This window comes from Poecilia formosa, unplaced genomic scaffold, assembly GCF_000485575.1.
Source record: "Poecilia formosa unplaced genomic scaffold, Poecilia_formosa-5.1.2 Scaffold902, whole genome shotgun sequence".
Lineage (NCBI taxonomy): Eukaryota > Metazoa > Chordata > Actinopteri > Cyprinodontiformes > Poeciliidae > Poecilia > Poecilia formosa.
Window position 1 is genome coordinate 41,586 of NW_006800841.1, and position 22,893 is coordinate 64,478.

At 37.6% G+C, this 22,893-nt stretch overlaps 1 protein-coding gene across 3 annotated transcripts in view; it reads left to right on the forward strand.

Annotated features, from left to right (window-relative positions):
* The window catches only part of LOC103132016 (casein kinase 1, alpha 1), a 49,028-nt gene extending 27,188 nt beyond the window's left edge, over positions 1 to 21,840 (forward strand). For 2 of the 3 annotated variants that reach the window (XM_007543770.2, XM_007543769.2), the window contains exons 5-6: positions 11,733 to 11,816; positions 19,730 to 21,840. In XM_007543770.2, the coding sequence (XP_007543832.1) occupies positions 11,733 to 11,816; positions 19,730 to 19,873 (228 nt within the window). In that variant the 3' untranslated portion in view covers positions 19,874 to 21,840. The remainder of the gene's footprint in view (positions 1 to 11,732; positions 11,817 to 19,729) is intronic. The other variant, XM_007543771.2, reaches the window with a different exon arrangement.
* The last annotated feature ends 1,053 nt before the right edge of the window (positions 21,841 to 22,893 follow it).

Below are 22,893 nucleotides of genomic sequence, written 5' to 3' on the forward strand. Positions count from 1 at the left end.
TGTCAACAAATGTCTATTGCAAATAAAGTCTTATGTTGTTGACACATTCCCAGTCGAGTGCAAGCCTAAGAACGGCTAACATCCTGCACAGATTCCTCTGGCTCTCAGGTTTCTGATGGAAGGCCTGAGCTTGAAGTAGAAGTGCACAATTGGCTAGTTGATGAGTTAGGTCAAGATAAAAATAACCATCGTTTAGCAGGTTAATGTGACTGATCCCAAATGATGTCACGTTTCCTCTTCAACAGTCATGAGTGTCCTAGGATGTCCAATTACAAACTGAATGACATCTGTAATGCATACAACACTGGAAGATGACAGAGTCTCAGGTGCTTCATTTCAACATTGGGTGGGGCAAAATTTTGATTTATCAATGCATTGCAATTAGTGTTGTGCCAATCGATTGGCCACTGATCATAATTGTCTGATTTTTGTGAAAAAGTATACGATCGCTGATCACTATTTTGTTGCCAATTACAAAACCGATCACCTGTATCTCATACTTCGCAGCCTGCAGAGGCCCCATGTGCAGCACATCTCCCACTTCACACTGTGCAGGTGCATGGCAGCAATGTCATGTGGATCATCTCAGAACAATGTCATGTTCTGAGAGTGAATGAGGAAGTTTGTGTCTTCTCACGGAAAATACTTTGAGGGTGAAGCACTTTAAATTACATCGACACACTGAATTTAATGACACTAAAAAAAAAGTAATTAAAGAAGTAGAGATGTGTTGAATTTCACTGCAGGAAAAAAGCCTTCCAGAGCGGCCAGACGGCAGACCAAACGGTGCATAATTGCCAACAGTTATCTGAATGAGCATGACGGTCAGAATGCTAAGCAGGTAACCTGAAAAATAATTCAGGACATTGGGCTAGACGATCAGCAGTGGAAGACGTTAGGTTCCACTGACTGCTCTCTCTGTTGGACTGCTGCTACACGCTACTGAGAAGTAATATTTCACATAGTACCGCTTGAGCTCAATCAGACAGTGGACTCTTGCACTCACCATCTGCTCAAAGCTGCAGTATAGAAAAAACGCTTTAGATTTGTATTAAAATTTTCGCAATGTCCTGAGATGGATAATCTGTGAGAAAAATTCAGCTCCTCTGCCTCCTCCATGTATTCTGCAGAACTACCGTGTTCAGTCAGAAACAACCAATCAGAGCCAGGAAGCAGATCTCTCTTTACCACTTTGCAAAAAATTTGAACATGCACAAAACAACTAGCCATGCTCTCTGGTACTTTTGATTTAGTAACTTAGAATTGTTTATTTGAATGCAACTTACATTTGACTTTGAATGAAGGGCTATATCAAATAATGTCGAGTAAAAAAAGGAAACAATGTTGATATTTGACTTTATGCACATTTTTGTTACTGTTAAATATTGTATTACTCACCTCAGGTTTTACAGTTGTCCTTCTGATTGAATACTTGCTGTATTGTGTCTACAGGTTTTTTGTACGTTTTTGTCTAAGTTAGATGATTTTGGTTTCATTTTGCAGATCACATAGCCAGTAACACTTGTACCTACATTAAATTAACGGCCATTTCATGTGATCAGCTGTGATAGGCCCTCATGGGCAGCAAAAAAAAAACCTGGTCGGAGAATCCCTAACTGCAATAAATTTCTTCTAATTAAATATCAATTCAGAAAAGACAATTGAGAATTACTAACAAAGCACTTCAACCCTTTTTCTTTTGCATGTCAAAAACACATTTAAAATTTAGGGCATTATATTAACAACTTGACGGCTTAAACAAATGGTAGTCATTGTCGGAGAGCAGTTTTTTGCAGGGAGCTAGGAGGCAGAAGATTGCGTGTGTGACGTCACGTTGCAAACACACATCACCGATGACCTGTTCTGTGGTGTGGGTCTTTATCTAATGGATTGTTTAGCTGAAGTTAAATCATGGATGGACCTAAATTTTCAGCCACAACAAAACTCAATTATTATTGGTCAAAACTCAGTATTATTTGGTCAAAACATTCCTACTTTACTCAATATTTGGTTCTTTAGCTCCGTTTTGTCTGACTTCTGCCAGGAATCTTGGTGTTATCTTTGATGGCTGTTTAAAATTTGACAAACAAGTTAGTTCAGTTGTTAAAGTTTTTACACCTGTGGCTTTTAGCAAGGGTAAAATTCTATTTTTTTTTTAAGGATTTTGAAAGAATTATTCATGCCTTCATTACATCACAATTATTGTAATTAATTATATAAAGGCATAGATAAATCCTTGACACAGCGTCTTCAAGTGATCCAGAATGCAGCAGCTTGATTTCTTACAGGCACCCAGAAGTTTGACCATTTAAGGCCAATATTGGCCTCGTTATGCCAGTTGCCTGTTGCTTATTGGATAAGTTTTAAGATTCTTTTAACAACTTAAAGTGTTGAATGGGTTTCCCCTTCTTATCTTCAGGATCTTTTGAAACTTCAGAACGAAGTTTCAAAAGATCCTATTACTTATGCTATTTATAACCTATGTAATATTTATAATATTCCGCTTATTTTAATATAATACTCAGCTCCAGGAAAACCAGAAAAATTCCAGTAAAATTTGCCTGCTTTGCAAACTTTACTCTTTCCACATACCTTTACCTAGAAACATCATTCAACTTTTAAGATGTAGTGATGCCCTTCAACTATTTCTGTATGCTTCTGCTTTTTCATATCTTTTACCAATTTCATAAAATCCCTCTTCAACTTTATGGTGCATTATGATCATAATTCATCTTTATAATGTGGTTTTCTTCCTTGTGGAACACCGATTATGTTAACCAGCTAACAACCAAATTGTTGTGCAAAAAGTATTCAGTTCAACCTATTATAGTGGTGTCCAACTTTTTGCTATGTGACCAATATTGTGAAATAGGAGATACTTACGAGCCATGACACTTTTTACTTCACAACCCTCCGCCCCATTAAAATCTCAAAAATTATTTATTTTTCAACCTGCTCAGCAATAAACTAAATGTAGGTAGGGTAGAGTGATGTTGTATAGAGCAGTGGTCTCTAACCTTTTTTTCACCGTGGACCGGTCAAGGCTCATCGATTTTACTGGTGGTAAACTGTCAGACCAGGCTTCTGCATGTTTTTGTGCCCACTAAGGCCTAGTTCACATGGCACAATTTTACATTTTTTGCCCTTATTTTCCTTTTATGATAATCTTAGAACAGTTCAAAGATTCTAAGATTGTTGCTTGTGATAATCGTAATAGATTATCCAACAGTGTGTACTGTGTTACGTAGAACGTCGGGACCGCTCCAATCTAAAAACAGGCATATTCAACATGTTAGATCGTCTTGGCCGATTATCGCAGCGTTTGGGGTTTTCGCCAACTGGGAGCGAGAACACAACCTGTTGAATGTGACAGGTAGCCAGTCTGAAAGCGTGGTGACATAATCACAGAGGGGAATCCCAAATAGCTGACATGGCGCAAACTAGAGGCGGTGGACATTGGAGATTATATGTGGAAACAGCATGAATGTTTATTCAGCATTTTATACAAGGAATATCAACAGAAATAAGGAGAGGAGTTGGAGTGAAATTGCTACCGCAGTTGATAAACCCATGAACTTTTCAGCTATCCATCATTAAGGTGACACAAATAGGTTATAACGATATGGCTATTCATTCAGTCAGCGCTTGACGCTGACACTAGCTACATGCTAGATTGTAGTTGTGACTAGTAAAACGGCGTTATTTTGTACTAAAGCCTGGTTCAGATGGCAAAATTTTAAAATTAGTGTGGGCTACTTATCCATTATTTTTGATGTGAACATCAAAATAGTAAAAACAATCATAATTAAGTGGTGATGCTAAATGTAAACACAGAACAGAAAACAATCTAAACACTAAGAAAAATGTTAACTACGAAAAAACATAACTCGCCTCCAAATCATAGTGCAGCAAATAGAGCGGCTGCTCTCGCCGTCTTTTATCCAACACATTTTCTTTTTGTTTTTTAAAATGAGTAACACCTGCCACACCTACTGCTTCTACATCATCATCATCCGTGTTTATTTATTCTAATTTCACGTATGGTATGCTGGGGGTTTTACGGGATTTTCTTCAGGAACTGGGATGTTTGTGAGTGAAGTCAGATCGTGTGTGGTGTGTTGCTCCTGCTGTGTGGCTGGAGACACAAACCGATCAAACCTGTTGTACTTTTATCAACTCATGTGTGACCACGGAGGTTTGGAAAATCAGCAGCAATTCTAAAATCACTGTGTGAACCAGACTTGAGACTCACAAGCTCTACTCCTCTTCTCTCGTCTTGACCACTGTCCTAATGCTCACTGACTCTGGTTGCTATGGTAACGTTTACACATTTCTTCAAAGTGAAATACAGGTGCACCACAAAAACTAACATTTTACTTTCATAAAAATTATAACTCACTATAACGACAAATTAATGGGAACTTGTTTCTCTGCAACAAGACGATCCCATCTGGGAAACTGTGACACCCGAAGTGTTGCTTATATGCACAGGGTGCTTGGTCTCTACGTGGCAAAGCAGGTTTGAAGGCTTCATTGGCTCATTATCGAGCCGATCGCCGCATGTCATTCAGAACAGGCTTCGAATGTGGGAACCAACTAACGGGATAAATCCATCCTCCTCTCTCTTCTCTGGGCCTTTTCCCCTTCACAAAGAAACTTTCCAAAGACATCTGTTTACTCATTTCTCATTTTGCTGCTTGTGGGTTCAATGTTGGCGCGCCAGACGTAACCGAGAGAATCCGGTTAAAGGATTTTCAAAATAAAAGATCCTCCAGACTTGCATAATACATAAAATGGAAATATTTAATTATTTCTTGAATTACCAAGGATGACTGGTATAGAGGAGGGAGGTGGAAATTGTCTTCCATCCCAAACATAGAAATACTTTGTATTCCTGCCCTATTTGTTCTGGGATCTCTTGACTGTATGCAGTTGGATGAATTGACAAAATGATTAAATATTTGCATGTACTTTATCAATTTAAGGGTCACAAAGTATTGCTCTGAGAGTACCACTGCAGCAGTTAAACTGCTGAACTATGCAACACAGTTGTTTCTGTTTGACATCTCTGGGGTGATATTGCATCTGGTTCTAACATAATTAATTATTCACCAAAGCATGAGTTTTGCATAGTTGAAATATATCTAAATTCTTAAGAGTAACCATAGTTTACCTAAATTCATCATACATTATTACATTTTTCAGGTTCCATCTGTTAAACCAGTGTTTCTCCACCCTGGTCCTCACCTCCCCCCTGTCCTGCATGTTTTAGGTGTTTCCCTTCTGCCACACACCTGGATTGAATCTGTGGGTGATTAACAGGCTTCTGCAGCACTTGATGGCCATGCTGTCATTTGAATCAGCTGTTCTGGAATAGAGGCTCATATACAACATGCAGAGCAGGGGGGTGGAGAGGACCAGGGTGGAGAAACACTGAGTTAAAGCATAAGTTCAAGTTGTTTTTTGTTTATATACCAATTTGAACCTAATGGCATGTTTTATTTGTATTTACAATAAATTGATGCTGTTATGTTCTGGACTTGTTTTCATGTGCTGGTATTTCATTAATAATGCGTTTCAATGTTCTATCATCTGTAGGCCAATGCTAGCTTGCTCCATTTTTGCTTTTTATGTGCCTTGTAGATAATTTAATTGCTACATATTAAAATGGAGTTCCAATTGTTTAAATGAAATTTTCAAAAAAGTTCTCCAGCTTTACCGACTCACCAGCATTCAAATCATTTGTGGATGCTGTTTGAAAATTGGGCATGAAAAATGCACACGCACCACTGTTCTGGGTATGATATGGTATCTGAGCAGAGGTTTTTTTTATCTTATTTATTAATTTCTTTTACTGCCTCACATGTTGTGCCAAGTTCTCCAGTCCAAGTCAAAGAGCGGAGCTAGCTTATCAGAGTTTGGAGCATTATATCTTTAAGTTTCCTGATGTGCTATTGGGGATTTTAAAGATAATTTTGGACTTAAATCTTACAAACATAATGCTTTAAAAGGTTGGTTATTGTATTGTCAGGATGTCTGCAGGGTTTTACAAAGTAAATCAAGTGTTTGGTGTATTTTTTTCAATATAGGTATTTTTTCAAACTGTGAGGCAGGGCCGGCCCAAGCCTCCATGGGGCCCAAAGTGAAATCTGGTTTTGGGGCCCTCTCTTTCTGCTAACAACGTAGATTGCTGCAGTCAATGATTAGATTATTCACATACCTGCTATAAACTTCTTGCATCTCTGATAGTGCTGTTTACATTACATCATTTATGTATGCATAATACAGGATGCATTTATTGGGCGGCCGATTTACTTAATCTTGGGAGATCAGTGATCGGCCAATACTTGCATCTGAAGCTGATCTTATCTACCTCAGCAAAGGCTTTAAAAAAATCACCCACAGTCCTCTTCTGCTCTACAGTGAGAGGTTTGACTGACAGACCGGCCACCAGATCGTGTCCGCACATTTGCAGTTAAAAGCCACCCAACTGTTACCAACTCAGCAACTTTCTTGCTATATTTAGCAACATTTCAGGCAAAAAAATTGGTATCGGTCAAAATCAAAATTGGCAGATAAGGCTTTTTAAAGAAAACTGCAATTGGTGCAGCACTACTTAAGATGGAGAACAGACATATTCATGACGTACTTTGATTAAATTAATTTGTCTCAGGCGTAACTCCAATAGCTAAAAATTTCATTGATACCAGGTGAGTCTTTCTCACCAGAGAATGTGGATTGGTACTGGGCTGATTCTGTGCCTCCAAATGATTTTAACAGGAAAAGTTTCCTAACTTATAAGTTGATGTAAAACTGTTTGTTTTGGCCACATCAATTATGCTCTGTAGCAAACATATTGCCAACTACAGCATAGAGTAGCTCACTATATCAGTACAGTTCAAACCATGTAGCATGATGTAAAAATGTTTTGTTAGACAATGTGAAACATCGAGAAGTTTTAATTATTATCAAACGTTATTGAACTCACCATTTTGAAACCAAAAAAACTTCAGAAAAAGATATATAGCCAACCACAGGAATCAACCCATTTAAAACTGAAACTCAGCTTCACACAAACATAAACTTGCTAGCATAAATGTTTGGCTGGTGAACTGGACCATTGAAGGTTGCTATCGAGCTGATTTTTTTTTTATCAGCAGCTCTGCAAATCTTTTTGATAAACATTACATTACCAAGACACTTGAAAACATACCTTTATCTTGGCTTTTGTCTATTCTTCCGCTTTCTTCTCCCTCTCCCTGAAGGATAGGTTATTTACCTACTGTGACCACCAGGGGATCCCCAAGAGCATTTTTTTTCTTTTTGCCCTTATAAAGAATAATTTCTACATACATCATCAAATATATATTTTGTAAAATCAAATCATAACTTTATAATGTAATGGTGTGTTTTTTTTTGTAATCACAAAGTACTAAAAAGAAAAAAGAAAATCAGTTCCACTTAAGGGGTCCCAGTGGCCCTAAGCGACCACTTAGTTTGCTTATGCCTTGGGCCGGCTCTGCTGTGAGGTGTCCTATTTTGATTAAAATTGTATCTGCTAAAGTTTGCATTAGTTCATTTAAAAGTGGTCTTAAATGCATTGTATTCTCAGCTCAGCTAGGTAGCTAACTGGCTAGCTTGCATTTTTGACTTGCATTTTTAACATCATGGGTTTTGTGAAGAACCTGTGTTTAAGCTCGGGCCTGTAGTAGGAAGTTACTGGCAGGCTTATGGTTTGGTTTGTTACATCATCAGATTTGGATTAGCATCGTTTTCAAAAAACGGTTTGTTGATGGCATCATTTGCCATTGGAGTTTACTGAGGCAGTACAGAGCTCCTCTTGGACTTCTCACCTTGTAGATAGTTATAATAGATCTGTTGGATGAAAAGGTGGTGTTGCCAAGTTCTTTTTGGTGTAGACATAGGATGCCGAATGTACTGTCAAGGTAATATTGATGTATTTTATTTTTCTCAAGCATTTCACGTGTTTTGAGTTGCCTCCACAACAAACCAGGATGTCCGTGAATCTCTCAATCACTTGACACGTTTATCCTTGCAGGATCGCAAAGGGGGGCTGGTCCAGCAGTCAAAGAGCGAGAGGCAGGGTCAAACCAGGATGTATGTTGTAAAATTTAAGTGAAAATTTTTTTAAATACAACTTTTGTCATTTGGTAATTCTACTACTGCCACTACTGTATTTAGCCTGCAATTACAACTATTAAGAGATTCTAATTTTGATTGTGAAGAGCATAATTTTATTTAACCCCAACTTTTACCTGAGTTCTCCTTGTGTTGATCTCTCTACTCTTACCCCTAATTTGAAGTGTTGTCAGACTTGGGAATAAAGATAAATTCAGTCATTAGTTTTGATAGCCATGCATTAAGAGGTAAAATCTTAATTGCCCTAAATGTCTGTTTAAGGTTAAATTTTTTATTTTTTAAGTGTGACTTGGAAACACTGATCTGAGCATAAACATTAGAAATGTTGCTGATTAACACTTGCAACTCCGTATTGTGATTTAAAAAATAAAATAAAAGCAAAAAAAGAACTGAAGTTAGTAAAAATTTGTATCGTCTTGTTTGGCTCAGCCCATGGATAAAGGTTCAGTTGCCGCACAGCTCACAAAACATTCAATTGTGATAAAGTTGGAGCTGGACGATATGGCTATAAAACTTATCACAATGTAACCTTTTCATATGTCTATTAATAATTGATTTGTTTTTTGTTTTTAAATATTTGAAGTACTGCCATGATCTTTCCTCTTTTGTCCAGTTTACTCTATGCCGTTATTTAGTGTTGAGCTCTTAAGAGGCAGGGTGGCAAAACTTAAACTGCTGATGTTTAAGTTACTCAACAAGTTGTTGCTAGGTAACCACAGTGAGTGAGTTAGTAGAGCAGCTAAAGTCTTTCCTCTGTCTACGGCCCCATTTACACGACAACAATTTCAGGTGAAAACGGAAGAGTTTTGTTGCGTTTGTAGTGTAAATTTACACGAAACCACCAAATGTTTTCTCTGACAATGGCACAGATTGAAAACGGGTTCCAGAGTGCGATGTTTCTGAAACGTACCGATGTCCGTTGTCGTGTAAACAGAGAAAATTGATCTTTTCTTCCAGAGAATCCCCAGCTAATGCATAGTATGACGTAAAACATAGCTGGTTCCTACAATCCACAGAAGAAGAAACTACTGACAATGCTGGTGTTACTACAATTCGTGTTTCCCCATCAGATACGGTTCCCTCGGCGTCTCTTCACCGCTCCGTTTAGGGGAAAAACTGTGCAAAGTTCTTTGCGTTTTGCTGGTTTGCTGCCATGATTCTAACACACCTGAGCAGCAGCAGGTCTCCTTCACTGCCACACAGATGGAAACCCAGCGCAAGGGTCTCAGCGTTCATGTGGCGTTTGAAGGCTGCTCGGAAAAACAGGTTACGACTTGTTAACAACGGATTAAACAGTTTTAACTGCTGAAAAAGGTGACAGAGGACACGAATATGGGAAGTGCGGAAGCCCCTACTGTATCAAATTGATATAGGAATAACAGAGAGTTGGCTATTGCAAGGTAAAAACAATAAACAGCTTCCAGTCCAAGGGGTGGGGGGGGATCAATGTCCCCCAATGGCCGCCCATGCTGCCGGGCCCACTACAGACACCGTGAAAGCTTAAACAAGGTGTTTCAGCAAAGTTATCCCACTTTTTTCAACTGCTTGCAACCTAATCAGACGCACATAGTGCGTGTTTTCTCCCAGTCTATGGGAGAACGGTACCTGATGGGGAAACGCAAATCGACGTGCCTTCAATTTCTTCAGTTTCAAAGAACCTAGCACCAACTAGGCGTGACAAGAGCATTACACGTTTTCGATGTGTACCGTTACTGTGTAAACAAAGATTGTAATTAGAACGTTTTCATGTAAATGATCCAACAAAAACGGAACAAAAATTCCGTTTTTGTTGGATCATTGTCGGGTAAACGCCCCCTACATCTCCCAGGATGCCATGGGGTTCTTGATCAGATTTTAGTGAATACTCTATATATTTAGTATTTTATCAGATATGTCATCTCTTGATATTGAGCTCACATCTATTGCAATATATATTATTGATTTATTCTTTAGCCCTATATAAAGTTTAGTACTTTGTCACCGATTTCAACAAGTGAAATTTGTGTAATATAGAGATTCATAATGCAATGAAATATTCCAAGCATGTCTTGTAATTTTAATGAATATGGGTTACAGATTATGAAAACCCAAAAATTCTGTCTATGTGGGTTTATTTTTATGCACTCGATACATGGTTGGACCTCCTTTTACATGAATTACTGCATCAATGCTGTGAGGCATGGAGTTCAGCTTGTGGTTCTGCTGAAGTATAAAATTGAAGTCTAAGTTGTTGCAGCTTTTAGATGATCTGCATCGTTGGTTCTGGTGTCTCATCTTCATCTTGACAATATCCTCTAGATTTTCTATGGGATCAGTGCAGTCTGCTTGTTAATCACGCACTGCAACACTATGGTCATTGAACCAGGATTTGGCACACTAGCATTGTGGGCTAGTACAGATTCCTGCAGCAAAATGTAAACAGCATCTCCATAAAACTTATCAGCAGAAGAAATTATGAAGTGCTCTAAAATTTTCTGGTAGACTATCTTCTTTTGTCACTTCGGCCTCTTCGATGTGTTTTGCTCGAAGATATGATTATCCCTGTTGCTGGTGCACATTTTCCACACTTTTTCCTTCCAGTTAATTTTGCATGATATGCACTACTTTTTTTGTTTTGTGGGTGTGCTCTCCGTAAGCCATAATCAATAATATTGCAAGACATAAAGGCTCTATGTAATGAATTGGAGTCTCACTTTCAGAAATAAGGTAAAACATTATTGAACATTTCATCAATTAATGAAATGGAACAAGTTAACACACATTCACAAAATATTTTTAGACTGTAACTTTGAAGCACTTAATGAGAGTAAAGGAACAAAATGGATGAATATGAAACTTTGGGGGACTACCTGCATTGGGGTCCTTCAATTTCTCTTCAGAATTTCTCTTTTGGTAGTAAAATGACAAATACAAAACAGCCTGAGCAGTAAGCTTTCAGATTATAGTAGTAGGCAATCCTTTGCCCCATGCAGAAAAATTTGACTCCCATGCTCAACTTCCAGTTTAATCCAAACTTTTTACTGTCCTGCAATAAACCCTAATTTTTGATTGAGTAGAATAATTCTTGGATTAAAACCAAAGTGCAAGGGCTGTTCAATGTTTGTTAGATTATCTTAAACACTCTTCAGAAAGTTTTTGCGTAGTGAAGAAGGAATTCAGTTCAATGCTTTGTTCACCGCTGAATAAATACAAATGACGTGTTTAGTTTTCTTTACTCTGACTGTGGCAAAAAGTCCTGGAATAAGACTTGAGATATGTACCTGCGCAGCCCCCCTTCTACGTCCTTCTGAAGGTTCCCTCAGAAAGCCATAATTTTAGTTTTTCCCCCTGAACAGTGGCCTCAAATATCAAATCTTGAGTACCTAATTTTTTTTAGTAGCTTTCTCATCCTCTGGAACTTTTTTATACAGAAGTCGATCCTTTCTCTAGCTGCACAGAACACTGCCGGTTGCACGTACCCGAGAAAACCATGTGGGCGCAACAGAATTGCCTGTTTTGCTCATGTTAATTTTGACTAAAGGTGGAAAGCAGCTGTTTAATTTTGACCCCTGCCCCTCTACTGTCTGCCCTAGTGTTTAGACTCGTCAGTGGGGAAGAGGAAAAGAAGCTTGGCTGTTAGCTCTTCTCAGGACCCATCTTTCTCAGGATTAAACCAGGTGTGACATTTACCACAACACCCGCTGCCTCACTACAGCATTTGTTGCTTTGCTATTGTATGTTGGTTTTAATTGCTTTGGTCCACAAGCTTCCATCATACCCTGGCATAGTACTGGAAACATGTATTCTGTCATCTTTTTGCTGTGTGAGAAGATTGGAGACTCCTATTAAAATTGTCATGTGTACTTATTATACTTTCCAGTTATTTTAGTCATTTCAAATTTGACTTCTTGTGTTCCGTAATGCCCAATTCATTTTGTTCTCATAATTTGCTTGGAATGCCTGATATAATATTTTATCCTTAGAGCTGAAGCAGTGGTAAACTTGAAAATGTATGAGGTTGCAAGTTGAATATACTAAGTTCATTGATTTCCTGCTTTTGGCAGTTTGATGATAAAACTATTATTTTGTGTTCATTATCTTCGATCTATGTAAAATCCCACTAGCTATTCTGGCTTTGCAGCTGAAGGACAAATCAATATACTCTTAAGGTATTAGTGTTTAAAGGTTGTCGCTGTCCACTCAACAGAGCCGCATAACTTTCTGGTAAAGTCCTTCTCAGAACAGTTAAGGCCATGTTGCACTTTTGGATGCCCTTCTTTGTCGCTTCAAACTGTCGGAAGTTTGTGATTTTGATATTGAAAATGTGACTTTTGGCTGGATTATGTTACCATGGTGACATGGACGCTCTGTTACATACATAATTCCATGGTTTTCGAATGAAGTTAATTTCCCTTATCCAACAGGAAGTCGGAATCATTTTTAGCTGATTTTAAAAACTGACCTTTTCAAGTTCTGCTGATATCATCTGTGTTGGCATAAAGGTATTGATATATTGGTGGTGCTAAAACCTTTGTCACAACAAGAAGGAGCTTGGCTGCGTCACATGAAGAATGATAGTTGACAGTGTCAATGCTGGAAGTTTAAAATGCCTTAAAATATCTCAAATATTCACTCATGGTGGTTTTCTGGGTATATAGACCCTCTATTTATTGATTTGCCACAACTGATTATATTGCTGGTTAAAAAGGAAACTCAACTGGTTTAAACTGAACTTTAATATTTATTAATATTTTGGACAAAAGTTCAAGGGTTAAGTTTGCAGACTAAGCCACATTGCATTGCTTGTTATATACAGTTAACTACCTAAATCCTGGCATAATAACTCTAGAGGTTAACCGATCCGATATAATCTCTATTAGTTCTAAAATCGAAAAAAATTATAGATTGGGCATTTGTGATGATGTGCCTGATCCCAAAGGGTAGAAGTATTTAGTCCAGTTTCATGTTTTGTGCTCTGAGCAACTTTATGCTTTATTTATTTTGTATTATATTTAGAATTCCAAATTGTATTTCCTGAACCATTTGAAATAATGTTTGTTGCAGATTATTTGTACATGTTTGACCAAAGCCAGGGTTTCCTCCAGAAATCCAGCTAAACCTGATGGTAAGAGCGCTTGGGCAGTCCACCAATGGCCAACTGTGTTTTTGTGAAATTTGTATTAATTTTTTTAAAAGTTGACAGGAAATGTAACAATATGACTAGGTAACTATATGTTGTTGGAAGACGGTGACTATATTTAAACACATAACAGTAGAGTTCTAAGTGCCTTAAAACAAGCTGCGCTGGTCACGTTCAGAGCCGGAATAAGTGGAATTGAATTTTAACAAAGACTATAGATCTAAAATTGAGAATGACAGTTCTATTAAATTTGATTTAATGATTGCATCAGAGAAATTTAAAATGATTAAATTGTTTTCCATTTAAATTTAAGACTTGTAAGGGGTTTGCAAGTTTACTTTGCAAACTGTAAAAATAAAATAAAATAAAATCTTCATAGTTTAACATAGCTACACCCTGATGCTGAGTTTAGCCTTTTTGTTTGACGTTGGTTTGTTCACAGATGCATTCCAACCTACAATAATATTAAAGCAAATAATAACCCACAATGATATTCTTTGGGTAGGAAAATCATGTATTTCTTGCATGAAGTTTTCGTTTTGTAATGTCTGCTGCTTGATGCAGTGTTTTGATTCCCTAAGCTAAACCCAAGGAAATTCAGTATTTGCCTGGAGTACTCTAAATGGAAAAGACCTGTCTGTGATTGCCAGGTGATATTATTCAATTACATTAACTTTATCAAGTTACAAGTGCAGACTTGGAGCCAAAAGCGTGCCAGGACATGTATTGAGTAAGTGGGATATTTAAACGCAGATGTCACACAATATTCTTTGCTCTCAAGGATATGCGTGGGCTGAGCTGTGTGGCTTTTACACTTGACAAGTTAAGAGGTGCACAACCAGATGCTCACACCTAGCTCAACGCAACGACAAACCCGTTGTTGTTATCACTTTTACAGATGTGTAAAAACATATTTAAAACAAACAAGCAATGCTTAGTTTGGTGAAGAGGGCCAGTAAAGTTGGGCAGCCCGCCTATAATACACTGATGTAAAAACCCTGCAAGGTAGGCAATCTATTATTCTTATCATTTTTTTCCTTTATTACAGTGACCGTTATAGTCCTAATTGCACTGACTGAACAATTTAAGTGCATGCATGTTTTTGCACGTTTGACCAAGCTGTAGAAGCTATTGGTGTAGTTAAGTGTGCTGTATTGGTGCAGAGTTAACAAAATAAAATTGTAATTCACTAGATTTGTCTAACAAAAAGGTTTTAAGACGATTCAGAAGTGTTGTTTTGTATCAAATTGGCATCAGCTGACACTAATCCTCACATATCTGCATTGAAAGTGAGAAAATGTATTGGTGCATCCCTAAGCTAAACCCTTCCCCTTCTAATGTAGAGCTGTCTATTTTCAGCTGCAGCTAAACAAAAGCCTCCCCCAGCTGATTTGCAGTGTTCTTTGCAGTGTCAGCAAAATCAGAGTACTTAGGGTGGAAAAACTATTACACAGATTCTTATTATGTCAGAAAGCGGAGACTGTTTCACAGTCCACACATGCTACAGGTCCATTCTTTGTCAGCCAAATAAGAGCACTTGTATATATCTTTAAACTTGAACTACAGGGGGTGCTGTGGTGGCGCAGGGGTAGAGCAGAATCCACATATAGAGGCCTTAATCTGCAACGTGGACGTCACAGGTTCGAGTCCGGGCCTGTTGACCTTTCATATATGTAAGACATGCAAGACCCCTCTCTCATTACCCACCTTCCTGTCAATTCACTATCAAATAAAGGCCACTAGAACCATCTGATAAAAACTAAAAAAAAGATACTGGAGTATGTAATAGGACTAATGAAACTGAATAGAACACCCTGTTCTTTAAAGCCCTGCACAGCTGACTTCAAATGCAAGATTTCCCCCAGTGTATTGTAGGCTGGGTGGGCCACCAGGTTTTACTTGCGTTCCCACCAGGCTAAGAAGTGTTTATTTTTTGTCTATTTTTTTCAATACACCAGTAGCAGTGTGTTAAGTTGGTAACACAGGTGGGTTAAAGAGTTGGAAGCACAATGAGTTCGGGTGTCTTTTATTGAGGCAGTGGAATTCTGCAGCCACTGCCTGTCTTTACTGGTCTACACACTAACAACTTCAGATAAAGGTGACAAGTCACGAATCAAGGATCACAAAATTGGAACTTTAATTAGGATGAAACCAAAGTTCCAAAGAATAGTTATTTTAATTGTATTTTTTGTTTGCCTTTTTCAAAAGACTTCAGAGTTGGTGTTCAGTTATTGTTAATGTCTTCCACTAATGCATAAATACCTCATACCTCTTTTGTTGTGGTTTTTTCCACTTCCCGTCATTAAATTGCAGGGGTAAAGCACAACGTGCAAACATTTTTTAACTCAACCATAGGGTGCTGGATGACTGTCCTAGCGCCCTACCGCTGGGCTTAGCAAGTTTTCTGGGGGAAACCTGACAGATAAAACAAATTAAAGAAGTTGCAATTACAGACTAGCAGAGGTGTTCTGCTAGTCTGTAATAGCCAATACATTCCCTTTGAAACTGAAAAATAAAAGTGAATGTAAAACATTTTCTCCAGTTAAGTGTTACTGTTACAGTCACAAAAATAAGGTTTGAGCATACAAAAGGGGAGATTCTCAGCAACTTCATCCTGCCACTACCATGTTTTTAAAGCTCCGTTCCTTGCTGGTGCCCTGAAGTTTGTCTGGTGTTGTTTTTTAGGGAAACTGCTGACACATGCAAAATCAGTGTGACAGAGCTGATATGCTTCTGACATCAGCGATGAGAGATCAGATGAGATCTGGTCAGGTTCACATTGATTGGCTCTTGGAGGAAAGGACTTGGCTCAACCAAGTAATGTTGTTCAGGGTATTGGATGCACACTTAGCAAATGTGAAAGCCTCCACAACCAGACATGCATCCCCTATCGCTCCTCGTTGCAGGTCGTGGAGGCTGCTACATGATTGGCTGATTCGACTTTTGCCTTAATGAGCAATTGGATAGGTGTACCTAATAAAGTGGCCGGTAAATGTGCTTTCTCCAGGAAAGATGAGCGCTCTGGTGAGAAACAAGATGGTGACAAAAAGTTATGAAAATATTTTTGAAGTGTACCAGGTGATTTGCTGACTGTTAATTCTTGAAGAAAGTATGGATTTCCTCCCCATGATGTGCATCCACAGCTTATGCAGACACACTAGAAACCTGTGCAATAATTCAGCAATGTTTTTGTGCATGTTTTGTATTTTTGTCATTCAATTCAGTTTATTTATATAGCACCATTTCATGATTAGTATCTCAAATCACTTTATAAAAAAATTAAATTCATTCACGCATACATTACAATTGATCCTAGTTATCAAACAATACACTATGCTCAATTAATTATTCAAAGTAGATTAAAAGGTCTCTATGTAACCCAGCAGAATGCATTAAGTCATTGGCTTGCAGCAATCACTCCTCCTGGACGATCACATTGTGATAATGGCTTGCATTGTCGTTGACTTTCCAGCAATCCCTCATACCGAGCATGCATGTAGTGTCAGTGGAGAGGAAAAACTCTTTAACAGGAAGAAACCTCCAGCAGAACCAGAACCTGCTTCAGTACAAATGGCCATCTGCCACTGTTGACTTGGCGTTTGAGAAGACAGAGCAGAATGCACAAGAAGAAACTGATGAACATCAGAAATAATCCTACATCAGTTTATCCGTTAATAACGGAAGAGGAAGAAAGATGAGTTGATGGCTGCATTATTTCAGCTAGACCAGATGTAGCTTCTATAGAAAGAAAACAAAAAGTTAACAGTTGAAATAACAGCAAGTGATGCATGTTGGATGGAGAGTAGTAGTAGAAGACGATGAGAAAAAGTGCTCAGTTTGTCCTCCAGTAGCCTCCAGATCCATATGCTTGCTAGGAACATATGGATCAGTCTGATGTATGATGAAGCTTGATGAAGGGATTTATATGCGAGAAGGGTAATCTTAAATTCTATTCTGTATTTGACAAGGAGCCTGTGAAGGGAAGACAAAACAGGAGAAATATGATTTATTTAATTTTTGTCAAAACTCTTGCTGCAGTGTTTTGGATCAGCTGACGACTTTTAACTGTGTTTTGTGGACTTACAGTAACATTGACTAGTTTTTCAGCCTGACCCATGGATAGAATATGTCTGTTTTCTGCAATATTCCGTAGATGCGTGAAAGAAGAAAATATTTTAAACTTGTTTAGTAAGAGATGACATGTCCTAATCAAAAATAAGAGTTTCTTTATTATCGGAGGCCAATTTAATGCCATCCAGATCAGATGATCGACTAAGTGGCTTCTTTTTCATAGATTCTGGTCCAGAAATAACTTCCGTCTTGCCAAAATTTTAAAGAAGAAAGTTTAGTGTCATCCAGATTTTAATGTCCTCAAGACATATCATTTGTAATTTTCAACTTTCATAAGTGCTGTTTCAGTGCTATGAAACTTAACTGAAACTTAATGAAAATGCCTCTTGTTAACAAAAACGTTTGCCAACCATTGATCTAGTGCTTTTTATAATGTACGCGGTCCACGTCGATGTCTTCATTTAAACTAGTTAACTGGTTCGCATTAAAGTTACTCTTAAATGTTGGCCTTTTAAATGATGTTGTACAGAAAAGGGCAGAGCTCTTGTCCCTGTGAAATTACTCTTACTATGTAAACCTGTTTTCAGTCGCAGAATGGGTGTAGGCCAGGAATCTTCAATCTGCAGCTCTGAACTCTTAACTTTTGCCAAAATGCTTATGAACTTAACAATATTTTAAAATATAGAGGTAATTTTTGTGTTTTCATGCATAGTAGTGTTTTCCACAAACAATGACAATAATGGTCAATAATAGTTTTCAGCTGGCAAAAAATGGCTCTTTGAGTTGTAAGTGTTGCTAACTCCACAGTGCACAACTCCTCATTATATTGTACCCAACAGTTCAGGGTATAGTTTCAAAACAAACCTATAGCGATTGAACCAGTCCTTATCTTTGGCCAAAATACCTTTTGTCTCTAAAAACAGTCTTTGGAATTGCTCCATTTTAACCCAAATTTTGTTTCTTGATTTGTGTTAAATCAAGATGTTTACATCTTGATTTAACACAACCCTGAAGGAGGCCTCAAAACTGGTTGCATTGTGTATTCAAACATGAATTTGTATATTCTGCATTTTATTTTATACTAGTTGGTGTATAAATGTTTTCCAAGCGTTGGAGCAATGTTTAATTAGGTCTTGTACAGGGAAATGTGAAATCAGTTTTCTGAACTTTGCCCACTCTGCAACATGTTTTAAAAAATGATTGTTTCTGGTAGTGATGTTCTTATACCAGCATCAAGTACACATACTTGTAAAAGCAAGCCCATACTCCAAACCGATACCAGTTTTCTGTTTGTTTTTTTTCTGGGCTGGACTGCGGTGTAACTCAAACGCTAAACCACACTTCCAACCAGGTGGTTGTGGTAATACATCAGTAAGTTATTTTCTGATCCTCCAAAAAGAAGTTGGGTGGCAGGAGGTGTCAGTAATTTGGAGACAAGGTAGACAAAAACAAGCTGACTGCCCTCTGTGCTCAGCAAAGCAGTCAAGTCTAGGAGCGAAAAATAGCATAGATCAGACTTATTGCCTGATCTATGACCTATAACAGTGTCAACAGACTGAGCCTTTTGACATTGTCAGATTCCAGTCCAACACAACCAATTGATGTCAACTTGAAGTAAAACTTGATATGTGTTGCATTAACCAAATAGTATCTGTCCTTGATCAGTCTTTTTGAACGGTGGTGGTAAAATCTGAAGGCCATTTTGACAGGTTACACACACCTGACCACATAGTGCAGGTGTGCAGATGTTTTAAACTTTACTTATGGAGTACATTACGGAGGTAACTGAAATCAATTAATTTTAAATATAATGGTATCTTTTACAGCACAGTCTGGGCTGTCTCCCTTTGACTTGGATTTCTCCGGTAGAATTTTTACCAGGTTAATCAGTGAACAGAAGAAATGCTGAACAATGACGTTGATTTTCTGAGCCGTTTTAGAATTCTAGTGTGCCTGTAGTTTTAGCTAGCAGCAAGGGAAATGAACGAAGCCGTTCAGTTTGTGTTTGCTCCACTTCCAATGATTAAATTAACATCAACAGCCAATTCGCTCGGCTCTTCTCTCTTCACAGTGGAGGACAATTGTTTATAGTTCTGGCAATTTCCAGTAAGCTTCATAGCATTGAACTTGCGCATTACATGCGTCACGGACAAACGTGCTTTTAAAACTTCAACACATTCCAACAATTGTTTCTCAGTGATCTGATGGCCCACTCCCTCTGGACAAAGGAAAGTATAATACAAGGGGCTGGTGACAGTCATTATCTGTGAAAGATCTGAATTATAAAATGTTTTCACTCGTCCATTTTTAATGTGTTAACTTTCATATTAGTGCTACTTGAGTCCTCGGTGACTAAAGACTGTATTCTCTCTCTTTCAGTTATTCCTTATTGACTTTGGTTTGGCAAAGAAGTACAGAGACAATCGAACACGACAACACATCCCCTACAGAGAAGACAAGAACCTGACAGGGACTGCACGCTATGCCTCCATCAACGCACATCTGGGCATTGAACAGAGGTGAATATCTATTACTATACCTAACGGCTAATTTATCTGTAATGTGATAAATTTGTCACATGGGATGTGATCAGATTCAGGACTATGGCTCTATTGACACAACACATGGAAGTTTCAGTTTAATTAGATTTATCTATATCGCTCTATTTCATGCCTGATAATTTTGCCAAGCAACTTTTTGAAGAAATGTATCCAATTCATATTGTATATTTTGTTCAATCCAGCGTTAGACACATCTAGAGTCAGTCGCATGAATTCCAGTTTATTCCTGAAACTCTACGAACCATGAGTAAACCCACAGTCTAAGAGCAAAGTGCTCTGTCTGTAACACATGGAACAGTCAGATCTCTACCATTCGGGAAAGATATATGTGATTAGAGACTTTTAAATTCTGTTCTCGGCTTAACAGGAAGTCTGTTGAGGAAAATTAAAATCAGAAGAAAATGTCTCTTTACACTCATGTCAGGTTTTTGACGTGAAGAGACAGTTAGTAGCAGTGGGAATTGAGTGATTCAATTCTGATTTATGGGGCCATGATTCAATTCAAAATCGATTTTCAAGTCAGAACAAGTATTCATGATGATTTCTGCTTTAGACAATGGATGTGCGAAGAATCTTTGTGATCTACACCAGTCTGCTTTGCAAGGTAGAATTTAAAAGTGGAGACATTAAAGTGTTACATTTATTAAATTTAAAAATGAATCCATGCTTAAATGTAATCCCTCCCTCCCTGCATCCCCAGTTTGTACGCAGCTGGCATTGCTGTTTACATCCAGACATTTTTAGCCATTTGTCAGTCTTGTAGTTATTTAGTGCAAAATCTCAGTGTGTGTATATATATAATTCCTGACATAATTTCAAACATTCTGTATTCCTGTCGCATGCAAAAAAAAGGATAGAGGAAGCGGACTAGTTGAAGCAAAATGTCAAGATTGCTGAATGATAGGGCGGTGTAATTTTATCAATATTTATTGATTTTTTTTTTTTTTTTTTTCCCTCAAAGTATCAATTTTTCATCTGCAAGTATTGATACATTAAATCCTACTTTGAGTTTTATGTCAAATCCACATGAATTAAATGACAGCTATCACATATGACATTTTTTACCCAGTTGCACATGTACATTAAAAATGACATGTAATGACACAACTATTTACAATTAATTAATGAAATGAAATAGATAAATTACATTATCTAATATAAGTGAATAAGACAAGAAAGGTTCCTTTTATGCATAGCCAAATACACAAAGCCACACAATTGACATTTAAACAAAGCAAATGTATAAAAAAAACATTTATTGCACCAGCATTACACTATCAGTTCAATTAGTTCAATCCAAGTCTGTCACCAATAAAATCTGTCCCTCTAAAATCTAAAAGTTCATTCAATACATATGATTCAAATGTATTGAATCATATAGTTTTCTGAATATTGTGATATAGTATTGTGAGCAGAATATCGCGTATAGCATTGTATCGTGAGATTAGTGTATGGCTACAGCCCTGCTACGGATCATAGAGGTAGACTTTGCTTTCCCTTATCATTTAGTATAAAACAGCAATTTACAGATGCTGTTTTTGTGAACCATGCGCGTATGGCCAGCATTTGTGAGTTCTAGATTTAGGCTGTTTTTGTGCAACAGCGACAAAACAGCCTAATGATGCGCGCAGGGGCACCGTAAAATCTTGGACCCAATGACAAAAAATTAAATTGCCTCCCCTTCTGTTACAGCTGCTTGTTACAATTGAGTCTGTCTGACCCATATAAAGCGTCACAATTTCAAAGGCTTGCAACTGCCTTGCTTTTGTTGGTCCAATACTGATACTAGCACAATATTCACTAGTGAATTTTACATGCAACAGTTTACATATTGTATGCAAATAGGTGGCTTATATTTTTTTTAGTTTTTGCTCATTGTAATGTCTCTCCCTAGCAGCAACAGTCACAGGCAATGTGCAAAATATACATGAAGCAATCCAGACTTCTCAAAAAATGCTATGTCGTTGCATTTTGTTCAAGCTGCAGAATATAACTTGATTAAAAAAGAAAAAAAGTTTTTTTTATTTGTTTTTTTTTGTTTTTTTTGTTTTTTCCATATTTGTTAAAGCTGTCACCATGTCATGACAGTTTGCTATGAAACAGAACAAATAATCTGTGAAAAGATCAATCTCCTCTGGAATGATGCTAACTAGCTTGTCATTGAACACAGTGTTGCTCACCTTTTTCACTGGGACAGGGGGAAGGGGTTATGCTGGTATCGGGGGTTAGAGCTGCTGCTGACCGACTCATCTGTTAAGTGTGGTAAGAGATACAGGTACAAGTTAAATATATAAACAGGTTTTCCCCAGAAAACTTGCTAAGCCTGGTGGTCGGGCTGCCGAGGCGGTTCACCGTGTTTTTGTATTAAAAGATGTTAAGGGGACAGGAAATTTAAAAATATTATATGTTACGGCAAAACATCGCCAGTGAAACACTACTTAAACTAGTCTAAAAAAAAAAAAAACTAATCAAAATATACAATTAAAATTAATATAAATTTTTTGCACTTTTGTTTAATCCAAATTAAGTCAGTAGCTCCATCAGGCCCCCCAGGGCTTCAGGGGCCCCATATATGCTAATATTTTAACACAGACAACAGATACATGAATGTAACACTTGTTTATTGAGATGATCAATGCTGCTAAATTTGATTCAATTTCAGCATACACAAATTAAAAGATTTTAAATTGTTTAACATTTAAATGTAAGATTTTAAGGAGCTTGACAAGTTTACTTTGTAAAAGTTCAAAGAACAATATTCATAGTTGGATTCTTTTGTTACCCTAGCTACAATCTGATGCTGTGAGTTTAATCTTTAAGTTTGAGCTCTGTTTGTTCACAAATACAATTTAGTAAACTGCAATTATAACTGATTGCTTTTTAGGTTAGCTAATCAAACTACTCCCCCTCTCTCAGATTAAATCCAACACATTTGTTGGAGGTGCTGATGTTTTTAGCAACAAAAGGGGCTCCTAAATCAAA